Here is a 22837-nt window from a genome sequence, read left to right as displayed (position 1 = left end):
ATTCTTAATGAAATACACAAAAGTTCAATAAAAACAAATTTTTTTCAGCATTGTCCAAACTATATCATTCTTCAATGGAAAACACCATTATTTTTCAAATGAAGGAATCACATTTTTAAAACCCTATATATAAGAAACAGTCCCCAAGAATATTCAAGCAGCAGTCAGAGACGGAAAAATGTTTCAACAGCCCAGTTCTCTTCAAAATGTGTGACAGAATACAATCCAATTCACTGGCTACACAATTCATAGAATTTTTCAGTGTTTTCTTGAGATGCAGAACTTCACTGTTGCAATGTTTTCAAGTGACCACTCAAATGCTACTTGGCTAAAAAAACAGGCCACTGGTAGACTCAGTTGATTGCTGGAAAGCTCACTCCCAAGAAAAGAAATTTGAAGGCTGGGCTGTAAGCCTCACAACTCATCCTTCTGCAAGTCATCCAGCTCCACATCACTGAGGTCAATGTCGTCCTCCACAGGAAGCTCACCATCCCTGCCGTCCCTGGGTTCTCTGGCAATGATGGGAGAAAAGGTCTCGCCCCCTACAGGTGCTGTGGAGCCATGCCCGAAGGACAGTTCCCTGAGAAATTCATTAATGCCTTGCTCACTGAAGGACACTTTGAGAAGAGCAAACTTCATCTTTCGTGCATTGATGGGCTGCCATGGCAGGGAACCCAAACTCCCCAATCCCAAGTGCATTCTCAAGTTCATACTGGGCTCCAGCTTCTGCCCACAGCCACCCCCACATTTTCTTTTTATATTTGTCTGCCGTCTCAGAAGAACTTCCAAATAAGAATTTCTGCCCGCAGCTCCAGTGTCCAGGATGTGGGGCCGCACGGCCACCACACAGAGCTGGTGCGCCTCACAGGTCTTCTGGGCGATGTCTTCCTTGATTATCTCAAGCACCTCTGGAGGCGGGGCATTATCAGAAAACAAATCAAGGGCCCGTGATACTGTGTCAGATCTTGTCCATCCACCATCATAATCCACAGGATACTCACCTTTTTGAAATATCTTGATTGTAGGAAATCCTCTAATCCCATATCAGCTGGCTAGAACCTGATTCACTGTGGCATCCACAGCTGCCAGTTTCACCTTTCCCTTTGTTTGTTCTTTTACCTCTGTGGCTGCAGAGCCCACTCTGGCTCCAAGTTTTTACAGTGTTCACACCATGGAGCATAAAACGCAACCATTCACACATCTTCATTGTCAAGGACATGCTTATCAAAGCTGTCATCCACCCGTTCTACCATGTCCTTCTTAGTGTTAGGGTCCGAGAGTCAGGAATAATTCCCACAGACAGGAAGGAAAAATGCGTAAAAATTTTATTCAGAAATTTAAAGTATAAAGTAACCAAATTAGCGGCTAGCCGGGCACAGATTCCACAAGCCAAAGATGGCATCCAGCCCCGAATAATAGCAGAACGGGGTTTTTTATTAGGGAATTCCACAGAAACCCACGCATGCCAAGCATCCTTTAAAATGATTGGACGGCCCCCTATCCTGAGTACGGGGGAAATTTTCATTGGTAGGGGCTGTCTTCAGGGCATTGGAATGTGCTGGCTGTAATCTTTAGAGCCAGAGGATCCTGTTTATTTCTTATTTATTTCATTTGCGCTTGCCTGACACGCCTGGGCTTGCCTAACCCATAGCCCGTGCATATGTTTTAGTCAGCTCACAAAATGGGGAAACTAACCAAAACGGAGTCAATGCATTTTGAGGCCTGACTCTTCACTGACTTAAACTATCACTTCTGCCTTGCTTTCCAGAACTATACCCACCACTCCTCCCTCTGAGGCCATCTTTACCAAGCTGTCGAAGAGCACTCGGCAGCATCTACAATGGCTTCACCAGTTCTGCCCCGCTGGTAATCCTCTGGCTTGTTTTTGTAAGCTCCAAAAATCTTGATAGTAGGAAATCCCTGGACACCATACTGACCTCCCAGGGACTGATGCTTATCTGCATCAACTGCAGCAGACTCTGACAACATCTTTTGATGAAGTTGCTGCTTTCTTCCATGCTGGTGTTAACCTTTAGCAATGACCACACCAAGGAGCATAAAATTCTACAAGCCACAAACTTTTACTCTGAATAACTTCTCTGCTGAAATTTGATGGAGTTAATTCAATGACATCATCACTAGAGGAATATAGACCACTGACCACCAGAAAGAAGTTACAGCTCACCAGACCGAGCCCCAGGCGATCCATGCCAAAAGCCCAATGTTCATCCACACCACTACTACCTCAGCTCTCTAAAAACAGATATTTTTAAAAAAGACCAAAAAAAGATGCAGATGGGTATGAATGTAAGCACATGTAAAAGTACAGAGAATAACGCAGAATTGAATCATTTTTCTGAGTTTTAAATGTATGCTTAGTAGTGATAGCCTGGCTTTATTTCATCACAGATATGTTATATAAAACTTTTATTTTGACTTAGGATTTGTATGAGGCTTATAAGGCATGAACAATATTCTATACTTTTTCATCAATTAGGGAGCAATGAATTTAAATACTTCCAGGAGCAGCTCCCAGAAGTTACATCTGATTCTCTATCACTCCAATTACTCACGGCCTTTTCGTTGCAGTTAGCAGGTCATTCACTCTGTAGCCTGTGTGTCTGTGATGTACCTGTGTCCATACTGTCTGCTGTCTAATTCTCCAGAATGCACTTAGATACCATTTCTACAAGTTCATAGAATGCTGGTTAAGGTCACTGGATTCTAAATTCCTGTCAGAATAAGCAAAAAAAAATCAGCTTATTTATTTATTTAGATAGAGTTTGACTATGTTGCCCAGGCTAGATTCAAACCCCTCAGCTCCAGAAACCCTCCTGCTTCATCCTCCCAAGTAACTGGGACTCAAAGCATGTGCCACCACACTCAGCTCCAATTACATTTTTAGTATTAATTAGACTCTAATTCATTCATCGGCTCCATTAAAGTTGCTATTGTAACTATTTTATATGGTATTTCTCTGACCCTCCACAGGAGCCTTTTGCGCTGTATATTTCATGGCCTGTCATCCTCCCTATCTGAGAAATGCCTCATTGAGCCTACTCTATAAAAGATCAGTGAGTTAAGAAGTCAACAGCTCTGAAAATGTGTAAACCCCCAAGCCCCTCTCTCAACTATTTTCATTGGTTGACTTTTCCCAAATAAACTTTAAAACACAGGATTGGAAAGGTGGCGTAGCAGTTAAGAGCACTGACTGCTCTTACAGAGGATCCAGGTTCAGTTCCCATTACCTACACAGTAGCTAACACCATCCTTAACTCCAGTTCCAAGGGAACCAACATCCTCTTCTGCCCTCTTTGGGCATTGCACACATGGTTCACTTACATACATGCAAACAAAACACTCATAAAATAAATAAATCAAAATAATTTAAATTAAAACATCACTGGAAACGTTTTGTAAAATATCATATGGCTTTTATAAGTATTTCACACTTACATTTCTATTGGTAACAGAACCAATTACTACACACTTAGTTGCTTTAAACAACATAAACATCATATTATAGTTCTGTGTGTCAGACATTCAGTACATAGCACAGTTGGCTGTCATCAAGGTGTCAGCAGGACCGCATGTCTTCTAAAAGCTCTAGGGGAATATGCATCTCCTTCCCTTTTCCAGTAACTAGAGGCCGTTTGCATTCCAGGGCTGAGGGCCCCTCCCTTCGTCTTCAAAGCCAATGAGGCTGCTTCTTTCTGGCATCCCTCTTGGTCACATCCCCCTTGGATTCTCTTTTACTTTCTTCTCCCATCTTTAGGAGTCTTCGGGATTGTGGTAGATCCACCTGAATTATCCAGAGTACTAGATCTCAAGTTTGGCCGATTAGCAAAATGAATCCCATTTGTAACCTTAATTCCTTTTCCATGCACCCTAACGTATTAACTGATACCAGGGATTAGGATGTAACAACTTTAGAAGAACATTACTCTGCCTAGCATAACATCTGTGGCCTTTGTTTTTAATATTCAACTCTACAAAGCTCAAACTACATTTCATTTTTATTGCAATAACTAGCTTACCACTATTTCATAACACATAACATGTCTCCAACTCTCATAAACTCTGATTTCTACTTTAACATTACTATTTCCTATGTTTTATTATGGCAAATTGCCACAAGTAACTTTTTGTTTGTTCTTGGTGCTTGCCGGGCATCTCTGTCTGACCTTAAACTCATAATCCTCCTGACTCAGTCTCCCACAGTACTAGGATTACAGGTACTATCAAACCTAGTGTACAAAATTTTACAAGCTAGAGAGATAAACATACTTTTATTACTATTTATTTCATTAAGTTTGATGATAGTAAAAACCACCTAGGACTCTAAAAGCATCATGTGCAAGCTTCCAGTGTGGAGGATGGGGGGACACTGTGTGGAGGATGGGAGACACTCTCTTTGTGGAAGATGGGGGAACACTTCTCTGACTTTTTTAGAGCCACATTCAAACTAGTCTTTGGCCCAGAAGCAGTAGCATCACCAAAAACCTTGTTTAAAATGCAGAATCTGGACAGGTAAGATGGCTTAGTGGGTAAAGGCACTTGCCACCAAGGCTGATGACCAAGTTTGATCCCCAGGACCCACATGGTGGAAGAAGGTAACTGACTCCCACAAATTATCCTCTAACCCCTATGTGATTTTTTAAATTTTTAAAAATAAATGCAGAATCTCCAGCTCCAGTCTGTTCCTGTGTTTTACAAATGTCCCCAGTGATCTGTGTGTACACTGTGTTTGGGAAATACTATCTAGACCAGTGTGTGTTGTGGGTGGGAAAAAAATCAATATTCGAGTGGCATGGACGTCTACTTGGCCAGACTCAGGGGTTAAAAAGGAAATAATGGCCAGGCCAGATGGGCATTGGCATTTTATCTAGGTGTTTCAGGTACCCTCACTTTTTATCGTCTGACATGCCAAGGTCCTTATCACTACCTAGCACAGAGTTATGAGGGCCGTATCTGTAATGTTCATGGAGACATATCAAAAAGAATTGTTCCCCAATGCTACAGGGATCATGCATGAGAGCGAGTGCAACTCTGCTTACTATTAAAGTCTAAGTTTCTGATCGAGTCGCTGAAAGCACTACGGTTTTCATGTTTGCTTATTCTTCGTTTGTCTTACTCCCCATGAGTAACTAACCCCATCCCTTTGCTTTCAAATCCCCACACCTTTGCTCCTTGAACCTTTTTGTCTCTCTGTATCCTGTGTCCAGCTTCAGTCTTTTTTTTTATGTTTTTGAGACAGGGTCTCCCTGTAGCCCTAGCTATCCTAGAACTCACTATGTAGACCAGGCCGGCCTTGATCTCTCCCTGCCTCTGCCTCCAGAGTGCTGGAATTAAAGGCGTGCACCACCATTACCACCACCATGTCCAGTTTTTTTTGTTTTTTAAACAAGGTTTTGCTATGTAGCCCAGGTTGGCCTCCAACTCACTACCTTCCTGTCTCAGCCTCCTAAATTCTATTAAAGTCCTGGTCCACCACATCAGGTCTTTCAATTCAATTTTTTAATTTTTTTCTTTTAATTGACTTTTAACTTATTGTACAAAGTCATGGGTTTCATTATGGCATTTCCCATATATGGCATTATACTGTGTTCTGCATCCTCCTCTCCCATCCCCTGCCCCCCCTTCTTGCTGCTTTCTCCCCCATGTTGCTCCCCCTTCTGCTTTCATGTTACATGTTCCATCGCCCTCTGTCCTCCCTCTCCCCGACATCTCTTCTCTCATAGTCCCCTTTCTATTTTCATGGACTACATACATACACACACATGCACACATATATTTAAATCTAGATTGAACACGTGATGAGGACATGCAGAATCTTTCTGAGCAATGATTGCCAATTCCATCTATTCTCCCAGAAAATGTCATGATTTCATTTTCTTTATGGCTGAGATGTTTTCATTGTGTAAATTCACCTCATTTTCTCTATCCACTCATCTGTCGATGCATCTAGGCTGGTTCCATTTCTTAGCCATGTTGAATAGTTCCACACTAAGCATGGATGTGCAAGTATCTCCACAGCATGGCCGCTTAGAGCCATCTCCTTCCTCAGTTCCCTCTGGGCTTGCCCTAATTGGAAGCAATTTGTCCCACTCATTTACTTCATCAGAAATCTGTAACTTTCTTTCAAATTCAAGATCTGGATCTAGTTTATATTTTGATTTCTTATAAAATAAATTCAATGTATCAATTTATTCAGAATAAATAAAAGCTTATCACCTTTGGGCTAGAATTCTATCTTCAAATATTGACGTATTATTTTGTTTAGCTCTTATTTACTCTCTAGTTAAGCATCTCATGGGAAATGGATGCAATGGGACCATCACGACATTTTGATCAAAAATTATTTGAGGGGCCAGAGAGATGGCTCAGTGGTTAAGAGCACTGGCTGCTCTTGCAGAGGACCCAGGTTCAAATCCCAGCACCCACATGGCAGCTAATGACCCTCTGTAACTGCAGTTCCAGGGGATTCAGTGCTCTCTTCTGGCCTCTGAGAGCACTGCACCCACATGGTGCACTTACATGCATACAAAACACTTACACACATAAAACATAAATATATTATACAAGACAATCACCTTCTGTGCTGAGCTTAGTAATGCCATGAACAATCCTCTCATACAAATATGCAAAATACATGATGTATCTGAATGTGTGTTTCTCTGACTTCAAATGTCATGTTTTTGCACAATCTCATTCAATTCTAAATCATTTTTTTATTAGAGAGAAGGGCAGAAGCTGTGAATCATGTGAAAATGTCCATAACATTACACATTCTTACCGCACCAGGAAATGGCACTTTATGTACTGCCCTGTTTTATACCTTTAAAGATTTATTCCCTTAATGGAAATGTAATTTCAGTCTAAACAACTATCTTGTAATAAATATCTCATATTTAAAAACAATCAAAAGGATAAGAAATAAATAAATCAAAAAATGTTTAATTATTTGGGCTCCTAATACAGACATGTCCAATAATATATTCCTTTAAGAAAGAATGCATTCACACATTGAGAGTATAGTCCAGTGTGGCAGGGAATCCGTGTAGCAGCAGTGGGCACACTGTATCTGCCATCAGAAAGAGGAGAGAGGCATATGCTGGCCTTCCCTTGGCTTTCTGCTTTTTGTGAAGTCTGAGACCTTAGCCCATGAAATGGTGTCACCCACATTTAAGATGTGTCTTCCTACCCAACCTAGAAATTCCCTCACAAACATACCCAAAGGTTTGTCTCCTAAGAGATTCTAGATCCTGTCAAATTGATAATCAATATTAGCCATCACATGCAGTTAGGTCTCTTCTGTCTTTCCAAAAAAAGTGGGGAGAGACTGCCTCTGTCCCACAAGTTGCCACTGGGACTACTTTCTTGGCTCTTTCTTCCTTACATTTCACCACCTGCCCCTAGCAGTTTGGTCTGCAGGTACAGACCTCACCTCATTGAGATCATCAGGCATCTCCAAGTGGCTAAATGCAGCGTATACTGAGCTCTCTTTTTATCTGACTTCATAACAGCTTGTGTCCTATGGGCAAAATTCCCTTCCCAAACTCCAGTTGCAGGGCCTGTGATGCTAAGCCCTCCTACTTGTACCTGCCCCACTCTCTCTGCTCATTTCCCTGCTTGTGTTTTGCACAGTATCATGGGGTTGCTTCATAAATTCTTGTAGCTTCTTTAACTATTAATGCGTGACTGACCCCAAATTTAGTCAGCATCTTAATTATCATTGTACACTTTCAAACAGCACTGTCCTTAGTTAAGTGAATGACTGGATTGAGAGATACATTATTTTTCTATGGGATTGGTAATTCCCTTTCCATTTTTTAACTTTTCACCTATTTTTACTTATTGTTTGAGAATTTCAGACACGAATAGAATGTGTTTTGATCAAATACATCCTTCCCCTCCAACTTCTTTCATACAACCCACCTTTTCCCCAAACTTCATGTGCTCTGATTTTAAACCCACTGAGTCCACTTAGTGCTGCCAGTTTGTGCCTGGATGTAAAGCCATCAGCTGGGGCATGGGCAACCTATTAGGTGCCACATAGGAAGAAAACGGCTCTCCCTCCCCGAGCAGCCATCAGTTGCCAATAGTTCCCCAGACAGGGGTGGGACATTGTGAGCCCCTCCCCCATCTATGCCAGAATTTTGAATAACTTAATCCTGTACAGGTCTTGTGTACACTATCACTGCTGCTGTGAAACTTTCTCATCAATCCTTCGAGATCTCTGGCTCTTCTCAATGACCCGGGCTCAATTCCCAGCACTCACATGGTGGCTACGAACCATCCTTAACTCCAGTTCTAGGGGAATCCGAAGCCGTCTTCTGACCTCCACGGCATTGCACAACACAGGTGCACTCACTTACATGCAGGCAATACACATACACATAAAATAAAAAATAAATTTTTTGAAAAATAGCTTATAAAAAAAATGGGTGCATTCTGTGCAACATAGATTTTGCCTTAACAGAGCTTATTTCAAGAATAAGTCCTAAGACTGAGTGTGAAGCTCAGTGGTACAGCATTTACCTAGCATGTGTAGGGCCCTGGGTTTGAGCCCCAGCACCAAAAAGTAAAATTGTTGTTTTTGCATCCCCACCTTGACTGTATCAAAATTACAGTGCTATAAAAAGTTCAAGCTAGAGCTAGCTATGAGAACTACGTTCAAAAGCAAGAGTATAATTCAACATAAGTAAGCAAGGCTTATTTTTTTTATTTAAAATATTTTTGAAAACAAGGCCAAAAGCACTATAATGGCTAAACCTGGGTGTGGGGTCTCTATTCCCAAAGGCAACAGCCTACAGAACAGTGCAAGTCAAGGCGGCAGCTTCTTACAGCAGTACCTGCTCCTGGGCCTGAAACTAAACAGAGATCCTCAAATTATATCCTTCCACTGCTAAACCTAGAAGCCGTCCGTAAGTGTTCTGAGTTCTTATTCTAACATGTTCCCCTATACATGTCTCCCTCATTTACATACTACCTAATAAGATCCCCTCTTTAGTGCAGAATCTACATGGCCCATCTTTTCACCCAATGATTTTGACTTTACTTTTGCTTTCACACTAAGAATATGGCCAAACTGTGGATTTCATCACATTGCCCACCATCAGATCACATGATTTCAGGCGCAAATTTGTCTCTGCCTGAGCTGCTTCATGGTACTTTTCACCTCCTCATTCCTCAAGGTGTAAATGAGAGGATTCAGCAAAGGGGTGAACATGGTATAGAACACAGACACCACCTTGTCGCCGGAGAAGCTGGAGTCTGGCCGAGTGTAGAGGAAGATGCACGGTCCGAAGAAGAGGGAGACCACCATGAAGTGGGCTGAGCAGGTGGACAAGGCTTTGCGACGCCCTTCTGCTGACTGCTTTCGAAGAGAAAACAAGATGACTGTGTAGGAAGTAACCAAGGCTAGAAAACAGGTGAGGGAGATGGTTCCGCTATTGCACACGATCAGCATTCCTGTGAGGTATGTATCTGTGCAGGCCAGCTTGATGACAGGGGGTACATCACAGAAGTAGCTATCGATAATGTTGGGACCACAGTAGGGTAGATGAATGGTCAGGAAGGTCTGCACCACTGAGTGAACAGTACCCCCCAGCCAGAGTGCAAGGACAAGCTGTGCGCAGACTTTCATGTTCATTACGTTAGGGTAATGCAGTGGGATGCAGATAGCTGCGTAACGATCGTACGCCATAATGGTCAGCAGAAAGATCTCAGCACAAGCGAAAAGGTGTAGGAAGAAGAGCTGGGCAATGCAGTTGTCAAAGGAAATGGTCTTCCTTTCTAAAAGCAGTCCCTCCAGCATCTTGGGCATGGTGACAGATGAGTGGCAGACATCAATAAAGGACAGATTGCTCAGGAAGAAATACATGGGAGTGTGAAGACGTGGACTAAAGGCTATGGTAACAATAATGAGAATGTTCCCCAAAAGGGTTAGCACATAAGTAACTGAAAATGCTATGAAAAACAATATCTCCAACACCCAGTTGTCAGTGAGGCCCAGGAAGACAAATTCAATCACTCTTGTTTGGTTTAGAGTTCCCATCCAATGCGTGTTCCAAAGGACCTGGAGGGGGTGAAAGTTAGATTATACTTAATGTTACCAGAATACAAGTAATCGAAATGACTGGCTTCATATCGTAGATGAGATCTGTGAGCCTTGACATGATAAATTATCCAAAACCCTTAGCCATTTAGTTACCTGGCTCTTTTCATTTCAGATTAATCCACTAATAGTATCAAACCAGTATTCCAAAATCATAAAACCAACAACTGAAACCACTTGGTATTTGACTCCAGCTATTAAATTAAGTGACAGCTTCAAATCCTTCAAGCCAGCACATCTGTTTTTCCCAGTGTGGTGTCCTCTCACTCCCTTTGTGTCCTCTCCAGCCAAACAATGCACTATGCTTCCAGCATGCTACCTCCGTCTACTTTCCAAAAGCTTTGTCTGTGTTTATTATTTCTGCTCAGAAGACATGACCTTTAGTCAAGCATCTCTCCCTGCCTCATCACTGGCTATTAAAATACAGTTCATCCTTTGCTTCATGTTTTACTATCTCAAAGTACTGCCTTCAGGAAAGCTGCCCTTATTCGATCAAAGTTTGTTTCTTCCCTTCCATAATCCTTTTATGGTGCTTAACTATAAAAGAAAGTAAAGTTTTTTTTTTCTTATGTGTATGTGTATATTGCCTGCATGTAGGTAAGTGCATCCATGTTGTACAATGCCCGCGGAGGTCAGAAGAGGCTGTCAGATCCCCTGGGACTGGAGTTACGGACAGTTGTTAGCTGCCATGTGGGTGCTGGGATTCTAACCCAGGTCTTCTGCAAGAACCACCAGTGTTCTTAACCACTGAGCCATTTCTCCAGCCCCATAAGATTTATTTTTGATCCTCACTAAATGTTCTTTAAAACTAATAACCACACATGACATCTCTTACAACACTTAGCAGGTGCCTTATGCAGAAAATATTTTGTTTAAACTGAACTAAACTTCTTAAGCTAACGGTAAATTCAATCCTTACTTTACAATAGAGCTAATACAAAACTTAACTCTCTTAATTCTGTAATAGTACCTGTCCCCTAAGAAAAATTTATTGTACAAATACTATTGCATTGCTCCTAATTTGAAATCAGTGAAACTTGACTAGAATTATATACTTCCATTATGAATGATAGTGGCAAAAGATTACCAACATGGAAACTATTGAAACATAGACATAATGAGATAAGATTTTCTAGTGCGTTCTTTTTATTTTATTTATTATTTCTATTTTATGTGTATGAGTATATTGCCTGCATGTGCATAAATGCAACTGTGTTGTGCAATTCCCACAGAGATCAGAAGAAGGTATTGGATCCCCTGAAACTGGAGTTACTGACAGTTGTTAACTGCCATGTGAGTGCTGGGAACCAAACCTGAGTCCTCTGCAAGACCAGTCAGTGCTCTTAGCCACTGAGCCAGCTCTCCAGCCCCTGATACTGTATTCTTAACAGTTCGTAAGATGTATAAGCTATTAAAAGGACAGTCAGAAGACTAGAACAAAGTATCAAAACATATGACAAAAGAGAACATTCCTGTATTCAAAGCCTTCTTAAAATTTAATAGTAAGAGACAAATGGCCAAACCAAAAACGAATAAAGAATTTAAATACAGAGAGCACAAGAAAACAAGTGTAAATGAGAAACACGTGACCAAAAAGGTGTTCAACTTTAGTGACAGGTGAGGAACAAAATGGGACACTTTGTTTGCATCGGATTGACAAAAGCATAAAGAATTTATCATGCACTGTTACTGAATGTTGATATTCACAAGATCATTTCAGAAAATAATCTGGACGAACCAATTAGAATTTTTAATGTTCATACTTCAGACGGAGAGAGCCCATTTCTAGGACAGTATCATAGAAATAATGGAACAAGTTACTAAAATGGAAACATTTCTAGTAAAACAAGGTCCTGGAAACAATGCTATCAATAGAGTAATAAATAATTTTAATGCAGCAGCAATATGAAATATTATGGAGCCCCTAATGATTGAGTTCATGTGTATTAACCTAATATGGTGGTTCTCAACATGGCTATCTAGCTGATTTTCATAAATTTTGATGCCTATCAGTCACCCCAAACAATTCATCTTAGTGATTCAGGTGTGTAGTCAAGGTCACAGACTACTAATTTCAAAAAAATAGTCAATAATATAGTAAGTGAAAAGGGCCTCTAATGAATATATTATGAACCTTGAGCAAGGGAAAGAGAGAGAAGTAAAGAAATGAATAAAGAAAGAACAAAGGGGGCTGTTCTCAGCACCCACATGGCAGCTAACAACCATCCATAAGTCCAGTTTCAGGGATCTGATGCCCTCTTCTGACCTCCACAGACATTGAACAACACTGGTGCACTTACATACATGCAGACAATACATTCATGTACATAAAATAAAAATAATAAAATATTTTCAGGGACAAAGCAAAGAATCAAGAGATGTGTGTATAAATATATATTCATATACATGCACATATGTATGTGTATATATTTTCACAAATTATGCATATTCAAACATATGTTCATATTCATGAATTGTATTTGTATATGTTTTTTGTATTTGTACATATTTCTTTTTTAATATTTTATTACTTTTATTTTCTGTGTATGAGTATATTGCCTGCATGTGAGTATATTGCCTGCATGTGCACCCATGCCATGCAATGCCCTCAAAGGTTAAAAGAAGGTGCTGGAAAAATAAATAAATAAATAGAAAAATTTTTTAAAAAGAAGGTGTTGGATTCCCCTGGAGCTGGCGTCATAGATAGTTGTTAGCTGCCATGTGGGTGCTGGGAATCAAATCTGTGTCTTTGCAAAAGCAATCTGTGTTCTTAACTGCTTAGCCATCTCTCCAGACCCTATTTGTACATATTTCTAAAAGAAAAGAAGATACATCTTGAAGAACGCACATCAATTTTAACATTGTTTATTTCCAGAAGTGTATAACTGAAAGGGATAGTAGGAGTTTACTGATTTTTACATTACATTCTATAATTCTTTCAAATTTATATAATAGAACTTTTAAAAGAAGTGTTCAAAGCATGTATGGGAGAAATTCAAAAGAAAAAATGGTGACCTCATAGTATTGCAAGTAATATATTCCTTCTCTGTGTCTAAGAAACTATAATACAGATGTACGCTTATTGTTTTTCTTGCTTTTTGAGACAGGGTCTCTCTACCACTCAGGCTGGCCTTGAACTTGCAATCTTCCTGCTCCTGAATGTTGGGACTGCAGGCATGTACAAACACATGCAGCTATTGTTGTACTTTTTTTAATAAAGAAACATGCTCCTGCTATCCATGTCTCTGCAGCACAGAAGACTGTCATCAAGACATGAAATCACATGAATGCACATTTTAATTTTTAAAAATGTAACAGGCTGGGCTTGGTGGTGCTCACTTTTAATCCCAGCACTCTGGAGGCAAAGGCAGGTGGATCTCTGTGAGACTGAGGCCAGCCTGGTCTACATAGCAAGTACCAGGCCAACTGGGGCTACAGAGAGACCCTGTCTCAAAAAAATCATCAACAACAAATAGATTCAGTTTGGGGACTAGAGAGATGGCTCAGCAGTTAAGGGCCTCTGCTCTTGCAGTGGATCTGAGTTTGGTTCCCAGCACCTACTAATAACTAACAACTGTCTGTAACTCCACATCCAGGAATTCTGACACCCTTCTCTGGCCTCCTCGGGCACTGCATGCGTGTGGTGCACTCATACACATAGAAAATAATTTTTTAAAAAATCTAACAGGAAGAGGAAGGGGCAAAGGATTACTAAATGATCACACAATGTTTAGCATGAGATTGGCTAAAATTCATAAAAATAAGACAATTCATTTGATGTTTCTGAATGCTTTCAAGGGCAGCACGTGGTAACTGTTACAACTTCAGCACAAGAGTGGTCTACAGGGTGTTAGCGAAAAAGAGCTTAGGCCTGGCATGGTGACACATGTCCTTAATCACAGGATTCTAAGGGAGAGGCAGGCCTGAGAGATCTAGGCCAATCTCATCTACAAAGTGAGTTACAGGCCAGCTAGGAGTACAGGGAGACTCTGTCTCAAAAAAAAAAAAAAAAAAAAAAAAAAAAAAGAAAAGAGTTTGGGCTCTAGTTTTTACTCTAAAATGAACTGACTGGGAAAATAGCAGTATTTCATCTGTGCAAATGGGAATACTAAAACCTGATTTGTGGAATTTACATGATAAAAAAATAAATGTTGCCGGGTGTGGTGGTACACACCTTTAATCCCAGCACTCAGGAGGCAGAGGCAGGCGGATCTCTGTGAGTTCAAGGCCAGCCTGGTCTACATAGTGAGTTCCAGGCCAGCTTGGTCTACAGGGAGACACTGCTTCAAAAAGACGAAAAACTAAATAATAAATAAATAATAGATAGATAGATAGATGATAGATAGATAGATAGATAGATAGATAGATAGATAGATAGATAGATAGAGAGATAGATAGATAGATAGATAGATAGATATTGACATACTGCCTGTGCTTGGAATGTACAAGAAGTCTGGGATTTTTGTTGCTGTTTTGGTTTGGTCTGGCTTTTTGGTTAGTTGGTTGGCTGATTGGTTGTTGGAGATTTTTATGTTTTCCTTTTAGTGGGATGAGGGGTTGAGACAAGGTCTCAATATGTTTCCAAACTCACTATCATGCCTCAGCCTCTTGAGTGCTAGAATTATATAGACATGCACAAATACACCTAGCTATGTCATTTTCATTGATAACAGAGGGCTCTCTGTAAGACAGTGTCTCCAAAAGTTTCCCTAAGTGAGAAATATAGTTGTACAATTTAAAGCAAGAGCATGAAAAAGCAAATCAGAGTCGAAGGTGGGGGTGCAGTTCAATGTTACATGCACAGGGTCCCTCAGAACAGAGGGAGGAGGAGGTATCAAGGGTTACTAACTGATCACACAATGTTTAGTGTGAGAGGTAGTGCAGGATTCTTCCCTCAGGTCTTCCCAAAGCTCCCTATTTACCATTTTAAGTTCTCAGATACTTCTTCGTAGAGACCCATTGACCATTATGAAGAAAAATATCCTCAATTTCACATGATCCTGGTTCATTTTTATGGTACTTATAAGTGCCTGAATTTATCTGAATTATTGGTATCCGTGTTTACCATCTGCCTCTCCGAGTAGAAACCTCTTAAGAGTAAGACCTGGATCTGCCTTGTCTACCGTCACACCCTCAACACTTGTGTTCAACAAAGGATATGATCCCAGGACCCAGCCCATGCTGTTTGACGGTGAATGAGATCAGTTCTCCAACAGAATAGACCAATGATGAAAGACTGAGCAACTTCTGCCCATCTAAAACAAACAGTTGAAACTGGTAATAAGTATGTGATGCCTTTTGGCAGTAGGGAATTTAGCACTCTCTGGGTTTGGGTTTGAGGTTTTGTTTCGGTATTTGGTTTTGTTTGTTTTGTTTTGAGCTGGGAACTGAACCCCTTTCCTGGATTATTAAGATTATTTTCTTCTGCAAGGTAAGAGGCAATCCCTTGAAAAGTCTCCGCATCTTTCTTTGCTTTTCTTCATCCTTTCTCACTCCTTGCCCACCACCATGCTAATGAACTTTTCCCATCTTCTTTCCTCTCTTTCCCACTTCTCAAATGGGATTTTTTTAAGATAGATTAAGAGGTATAATTTTTAAAAATATGGAGAAGGGACTGGAAAACTGCTCAGAGCGTTAAGAGCACTGGCTGCTCTTACAGAGTAGTGGGGTTTGGTTCCCAGCACCCACATGGTAGCTCACAACCCTCCATAACTCCAATTCCAGGGGATCCAATGCCCTTTTCTAGCCTTCAAGGGCACCAAGCATGCACATGGTGCACTTACAGACATGAAGACAAAAACGCTCATACACATAAAATAAAAATAAGTAAAATCTTTTTAAAAATAGGGAGAAGTGAGGCATACAGGAATGGTCCAATAAACCTGAAGGAAAGAAATGTCCAGACTAAGATGCTGTGAAAGACATTTAAGCAGCTCTCTGTTGCTATAAAAGCATTCAGTTTGATCCCTGAGTCACCCATTGGTGGAGTAAACAATAGAATAAACAACGAACAATTTGGCACATGGAAACTTTTTTTTTCCGAGACATGAAGCCCAGGCTGACTTCCAACACACTGTGCAGCTGAGGCTAGTGTGAACTCCGCCTGATTCCCCTACCTCCACTTTCTGGAATTACAAGCATGTACCACAACACAGCCATTTTGCTTCACTTGGTTTGATTTGGTTTGGCTTGGAGCAGTGCTGACAATTGAACTTACTGAATATATGGAAGGCAAGCACTCTACCACTGCGCAATGTCCCCAACCCATGAGGACCCTCAAATATAGACGAGTTAGTGCCTTGTAAAATATGGATGTTAAACAGGAAATATTAAATTCAAATTATTGGGTTAAAAAGTTAATTAGGCCGGGCGTGGTGGCACATGCCTTTAATACTAGCACTCGGGAGGCAGAGGCAGGCAGATCTCTGTGAGTTCAAGGCCAGCCTGGTCTACATAGCAAGTTCCAGGATAGCTGGGGCTACAGGGAGACCCTGTCTCAAAAAAGACCAAAAAAAAAATTAATTAGGAAATGCCTCTTTGGTGCTGTAGTATAGCCTTGTGGTCAAGCATTTACTTAGCACACAAGGCTCTGAGTTTTATTCTCAGAAAAAGTAGAGAAAGAAGTGAGGGGAGGAGGGAAGAAGGGCTAGAGGGAGGGATGGAGAAAGAAGATTCCTCTCTTACTGACCTCCTATGTATTGGTAGTAGGCCTTAAAAACAAAATTCTTCCCTAAGTATGGTGATACACGCCTATAATCTCAGCTGGAAACTGACGAAGAAGAATCACAAGCTTACACCTAGCCTGGTCTACAGGGTAAGATCATATCTCAGAACATACACACATACACACACACACACACACACACACACACAACTTCTTGGGAAAAGAGTCACCTCATTTACACTCACAATCAATGTATTGAAACTTAGTGTTGAATCAGATTTTCATTTGTCATTTAGATATATAGTCTTTTAATCTAAAAGCAAATTAAAATTGTGATTACTTGACAAACAGAGTCTTGAGAAATTAATCAGAACATGGAGAGTCAGAAACTGCCACTCTGTGAAGAACAGTGAAAGAAATCCGAGAAGACCCACTTCTTCCAGTACTATAACAAGACCTCCTTTAGAAATATCTGTAGCTCTTTAACAAATATCTCAGTGATGGGAAAAAAATTAAAGTATCCATTCTGCCCAGCCCTTCATCAAAACTTCCTTACAACCAGGAAGCCATGAGAGTTGTGCTTTCTGATTCCAACAATGGTTTGTTTGAGGTGTCTTTCCTGGCATTTTAAGGTTGATCCGTGATCAGAAAGAGAATTTGTGTGAACTCACAAAGAAAGCCCAGATCAGCCATGAAACTGTGTCATGAACTAAGTATGATTAGCTCAGGTCTCAAAGGTGTGTGTGTGTATTAAAGAGGGAGAAAGACAGAGAAAGAGGGAGGAGGAGGAGAAGGAGAGGGACAAGGAGAAGGAAAAAGAGGAAGAGGAGGAGGAGGAACACGCTTTTAATTTCTGCACTTGGGAAGCAGAGGCAGGCAGATCTCTGTGAGATTGAAGCCAGCCTGGTCTACATAGTGAGTTCCAGGCCAGTTGGGGCTACAGGGAGACCCTATCTAAAATAAATAAATAAATAAATAAATAAATAAATAAATAAATAAATAAATAAATAAATCTGTTCTTAACAGTAAGAAATCATATTGAAACATAGGCCAGATCAGATCATTCCACTAATTAAAGACTTCCAGTGGCTCTCCTCTCACACTGTGAGTCTCTTTCCTCCCTAACCTCCTTCTACGCTCCCCTCCACACATCTCCAACTGCCCCTTTGCTGCTCTTCAAACATTCTGAGCACGGACCCATACTAGGACTGGCTCCCTCCTGTGTTGTAACCCCTTTCCCCAGATAGCGTGCTCATCCTCTCAATGTCTTTATCCAGTGAGGGCATACACCTGAAGGACTATTTCCTACTACAAAGACACATGCTCATCCATGTGCACAGCTGCTCTATTCACAATGGCTGTGGAAACAGCCTAGATGTCTGTCAGCTGATGAATGGATAATGAAAATGTTGTACCTATATACAATGGAATTTTATTTAGCTCTAAAGAAAAATAAAATTATGGCCAGACATGGTGGTGCACGCCTTTAATCCTAGCACTTGGGAGGCAGAGGCAGGAGGATCTCTGTGAGTTCGAGGCCAGCGTGGTCTACATAGTGAGTTCCAGGCCAGCTGGGGCTACAGGGAGACCCTGTCTCAAAAAGACCAAAAAATAAAATAAAGAAAAATAAAATTATGAAATTTTCAGGTAAATGATGGAGCTGGAAAACATTACACTGAATGAGGTGATACAGAAAGACAAGCACAATATGTGGAGAAAGACACACTTATATGTGGATCTTTGTGTCAAATCTTTAGACTTGTGTGTTTCACTTGGAACCTGCAGAATCCAGGTGACTAAAAAGGGGGATGGGTGGAGATATTTAGGGAGGGGGTATAGTAGAGCACAGGTGACATGGAAGGGGAAAGGAGGATAATGGGGAGGGAAGTTTAGGTAGGGAGAGGGGTGGAAGAGTAGGCAGAAGGGGGCGATGAGGGAGGGTTGGATAACTCTAAGGATGTATGAAAAAACCACATGGAAATCTATCATTTTATACGCTTCACATTTTTTTTCATGGAGAGATGGCTCTGAGTGCTCTTGCAGAGGACCCGGGTTCAAGTCCCAGCACCCACATGGCGGCTATGAAACATCCTTAACTCCAGTTCCAGGGAAATCCGAAGCCTTCTTCTGACCTCCACATTGCACAACACAGGTGCGCTCACATACATGCAGACAATACACTCATACACATAAAATGAAAATAATAAATAAAAATAATTTTTTTAAGTTTAATTTAACCAGGCATGGTGGTGCAGGCCTGTAATCTCAGCACTCAGGAGGCAGAGTCAGGCAGATCTCTGTGAGTTCAAGGTCAGCCTGGTCTACATAGTAAGTTCCAGGTCAGCCCCTACTAAAGGGAGACCCTGTCTCAAAAACACCAAAAAAAAGAGTTTAATTGGAATTACTGTACACACAGGGTTGTGCTCATCCCAGAGGCCATACGTTGGCAGGCTGACCTGGCTGATCTGGCTGTGTAGACAAGTGTCCCTTCCCCAGTCACCACTACCATCAGTCAGGGAAGACAACCTTCCCTGATAGTTTAGGACATTTCTTTGGTCAAGCAGATATGAGGAGCTGTGTTCTTTTGCTAGAACATCCTAGAAAGCTCTCAAAACTGGATTACCAGGGGCTTACATGATCAGTGGTTAAGAGCACTGGCTACTCTTGTACAGGACCTGGGGTCTGTTCCCAGTATCCACATAGTGGCTAACAACCGGCTAACTCAAGTTCTAGGAGATCTGATGCCCTCTTCTGGCCTCTACAGGAATTGCATGTACATGGCACACTTGCAGGCAAAACACTCACAAACACAGAAAATAAATACATTTTTTAAAATGTAATAGAGTATCAGAAAACAAGAGGAAGCAATGCATGCTTCTAAACCGGCATTTGGAAGGCTGAAGCAGGGGATTTCAGTTCAAGGCCATTCTAGGCTACATAGAAAGAATAGACTTTTACAAATGTATTTACTAGATCAAGTGTTATGACTCCAAATATGTTTCCAAACAGATTTCCAAAATATGTACGGGGTTAAATTCACTCACAGTCATTTAGCAACTGGTTGAAGTAGAATTTGACCTTAGTTGAGCCTACACACTGAAACACTGTGCCGTGACACTTTAACATACTGAATGGAAATCAAGCACAGCCTTTGAGGAGCAATAGGATCTAACCATGCACACCTCAAAGGGGGGAATAGTTATTCATTTTTCTGTCCTCACAGCAAAGTACTTGGCACAAAGGAAAAAGAGGAACTCATTAAATATTTGTTAACTGGAAAAAAATTTAAGCAATATTACAAATTTAAAAAATGAAAAGTCCCGGCCTGGGCATGGTGGTGCACACCTTTAATCCCAGCACTCAGGAGGCAGAGGCAGGTGGATCTCTGTGAGTTCGAGACCAGCTTGGTCTACATAGTTCCAGGACAGCTGGGGCTATAGGGAGACCCCTGTCTCAAAAGGACCAAAAAAAAAAAAAAAACAATGCAAAGTCCAAACTTTAGGGGGACAAGCAGGCCTATGCATCAGTAGACACGAACTCTATAAGGAGCAGCAGAATCAAAAGGACCAGATCCCCACTGGGCACGAGTGCTGTGCAATGGTGCATATCACATATGTTGGTGTTCCTCATAAAAGACAGCTAGTGAAAATCTGCTCCTTTAGGCCCTTTAGTTGCTTTTTTACCTTTCACTCAAGAGCTCTAGAATTCCCAGAGCAGATCCCCAACACAGAGGTTAACAACACCCCCTTTTGTAACCACTCCTCTGAAGGGTATAGTGACTTGTCAGGGATTAAAGACCTTTGCTTACAGGCTCCCAGTTTTAGCCATCCGAAATCCCCAGACTAGACTCACCTGTCTCTGTCTTTTCTCTGATCTGCCTGATCTCTACTTCAGCATTGCAGGACAGAACCTTGGCAAAGACACACTTAGAAGACGTTCCTTTTGCAAAGGGAAACCTGAGTTTCCATCATAGTAACCTATCATTTTAGCTTCAGATAAATCTGTAAAATCCTGAGCTGTCAAAGCCTTGCTTAGATGGATCCATATAAGAGAACAGTCTACATTAATTAAATGCCAAATTAAAAGAGAGTAGCACTTGCTCACACACACTTTAAGCTTTTGACAGTTTTATTTTCCTAATAAAATGGAAGGCAGTAAGTTTCGGGGATGTTTTGTGGTTTACCCAATATTTTCATGTCAAGATTGGAACTCCATCCCAGTTCTCCTCTCTGTAGGTCTTTTGACTGTTTGGCAGTTTGCTACAGACAACTGAGTTAAATTAACTCTGAATCTTTCATTATATTGCATTTAGTTTCTTTTAAAAAATTTTTTGCCTGGCATGGTGATGCACTCCTTTAGTCCCAGCACTCAAGACAGTTACAAGAAGGCCCTGTCTCAAAAACAATTTCTAATTAAAAATAAATGAGGTCAGGAGTGGTGGCGCACGCCTTTTATCCCAATACTTGGGAAGCACAGGCAGGCGGATTTCTTGGGAGTTCAAGGCCAGCCTGGTTTACAAAGCGAGTCCCAGGCCAGCTAGGCCTACAGGGAGATCCTGTCTCAAAAATAAATAAATAATAAGTAAATAATAAATAAATAAATAATTTTTAAACTTTATAGTATGTTGTATCCAGCTCTTTTGAAGACTTGGCTCTCCACCATATAATGAGATTATCTGACTAATGACCAATCAAAACAAGGAAAGAAACGCTGAAAAACAAAATTGCTCTCAGGTTTCAAAGGTGACGGCTGTTTAGGATAAGAACCAATTGATGTCCTCATCTCTGCATACAACAACCCTCAACTTCCCATCCCCATATATACAGGGATATAGCCTTGGTGAGCTTTGTCTCAAGGCAGTGACCTTGATGGGGAGGCCTAGGCAGCCTGAGGGGCTGGTTTTCCTTAGCTAGTCCTCCACAACCCCTCCACAGCATCCCAAAGCCAATCTTTGAGCTGACTTTCAAAGCACAGAGGACAGGTTTCTTCTGGTGATGAAACACACAAGCAAAGAATGGGTGATCACACATCAGTAAGTGAGATTCAGTCTTTCTTTGGAAGACTGTACCATGCTTAGCATTCTGAACTCTAGGTATTTTGCTAGAGTAGTGACTCCTCCCTACCCCAAGATTCCACAGTCCTATGATGCTTTCAGTTATCAGAGAGAAAAAAAAAAGATACAAGTGCCACAGTAAAATATAAAAGGTAACAGTCAGTCTCAGGCATCTGGAGGAGTCTTGGATGTATGTGTATTGAGGGAGGAGTGGGCACAGGTAGGTGTCTTTATAGAAAGCAGCACACTAAGAAAGATGACTGATCCTGAAGAGAGATGTGGGATTACGATAACTCTAAATTAACAGGACTTCTGGTTCGCTTATAAACACACCTGGACACAATTTACCAGGTAATTAGCTTAAAAAGCAGCTTTTCAGGTGAAGACCAACAAAACATGGGAAGCAATGCCAATAAAGAGGAGCAAAAACTTGCGAGTTCTCTTCAGCATCTCCTCTCCTGGAGATGGTTAGCTAACTAATAGAATGTTACTGTGTTCTTTCATTCACGTTTCTCATAGTTCCTTCTAGAAGCGAACACAAGTGAAATATTTTAATTCAGTGAGACACTCTGATCTAGATAACTGGTCCTCTGTGTGAATAGTTACATCACTGTAATACTGGTTCCTGGGTTTCTTAATTCTTTCTCTTATCTGCATTTTTTATGTGTCCTTTCAAACACATCTGCCTTCTGTTTTGGCCAAGAAAGGTAGAATTGAGACCCCTTGCCATTACCACGGTAAGCAGGTACTAAACATGGGCACCATCAGAACTTACATTAATATACCCCCAGATCTGTTACTCAAAGGTCAGCTGTGCATTCAGTAAATATTTTTCACACAAGAAAAGCATTTCTTCTGGGTAATATGAAGAGATGGCATAATTTAAAGATAGGACATGATACTAACATTAAGCTTAAAATTTTATGCTAAGAAAATAAGTTTTTAGGAATCTGTGTCAAATCAAATCCAGTTAATCTTAGGTTCTGTTATTGCCTAGTTG

General features: G+C 40.9%; 1 protein-coding gene and 1 pseudogene across 1 annotated transcript; both read right to left on the bottom strand.

Moving 5' to 3' along the window:
• Positions 1-394: 394 nt before the first annotated feature.
• On the bottom strand, positions 395-2209 carry LOC103733825 (annotated as a pseudogene).
• A 6921-nt stretch (positions 2210-9130) lies between these two features.
• LOC103733824 (olfactory receptor 1509) lies at positions 9131-10074 on the bottom strand. Its single transcript, XM_008832714.1, has one exon. The coding sequence runs from the start codon at positions 10058-10060 to the stop codon at positions 9134-9136; it is 927 nt and encodes a 308-aa protein (XP_008830936.1). The 5' UTR covers positions 10061-10074; the 3' UTR covers positions 9131-9133.
• Between the last annotated feature and the right edge of the window lie 12763 nt (positions 10075-22837).

This window comes from Nannospalax galili, unplaced genomic scaffold (assembly GCF_000622305.1).
Source record: "Nannospalax galili isolate Female #2095 unplaced genomic scaffold, S.galili_v1.0 scaffold1256, whole genome shotgun sequence".
NCBI lineage: Eukaryota > Metazoa > Chordata > Mammalia > Rodentia > Spalacidae > Nannospalax > Nannospalax galili.
Note: the sequence above shows the minus strand (reverse complement) of the source record. Positions and strands in the feature narration are given on the sequence as shown.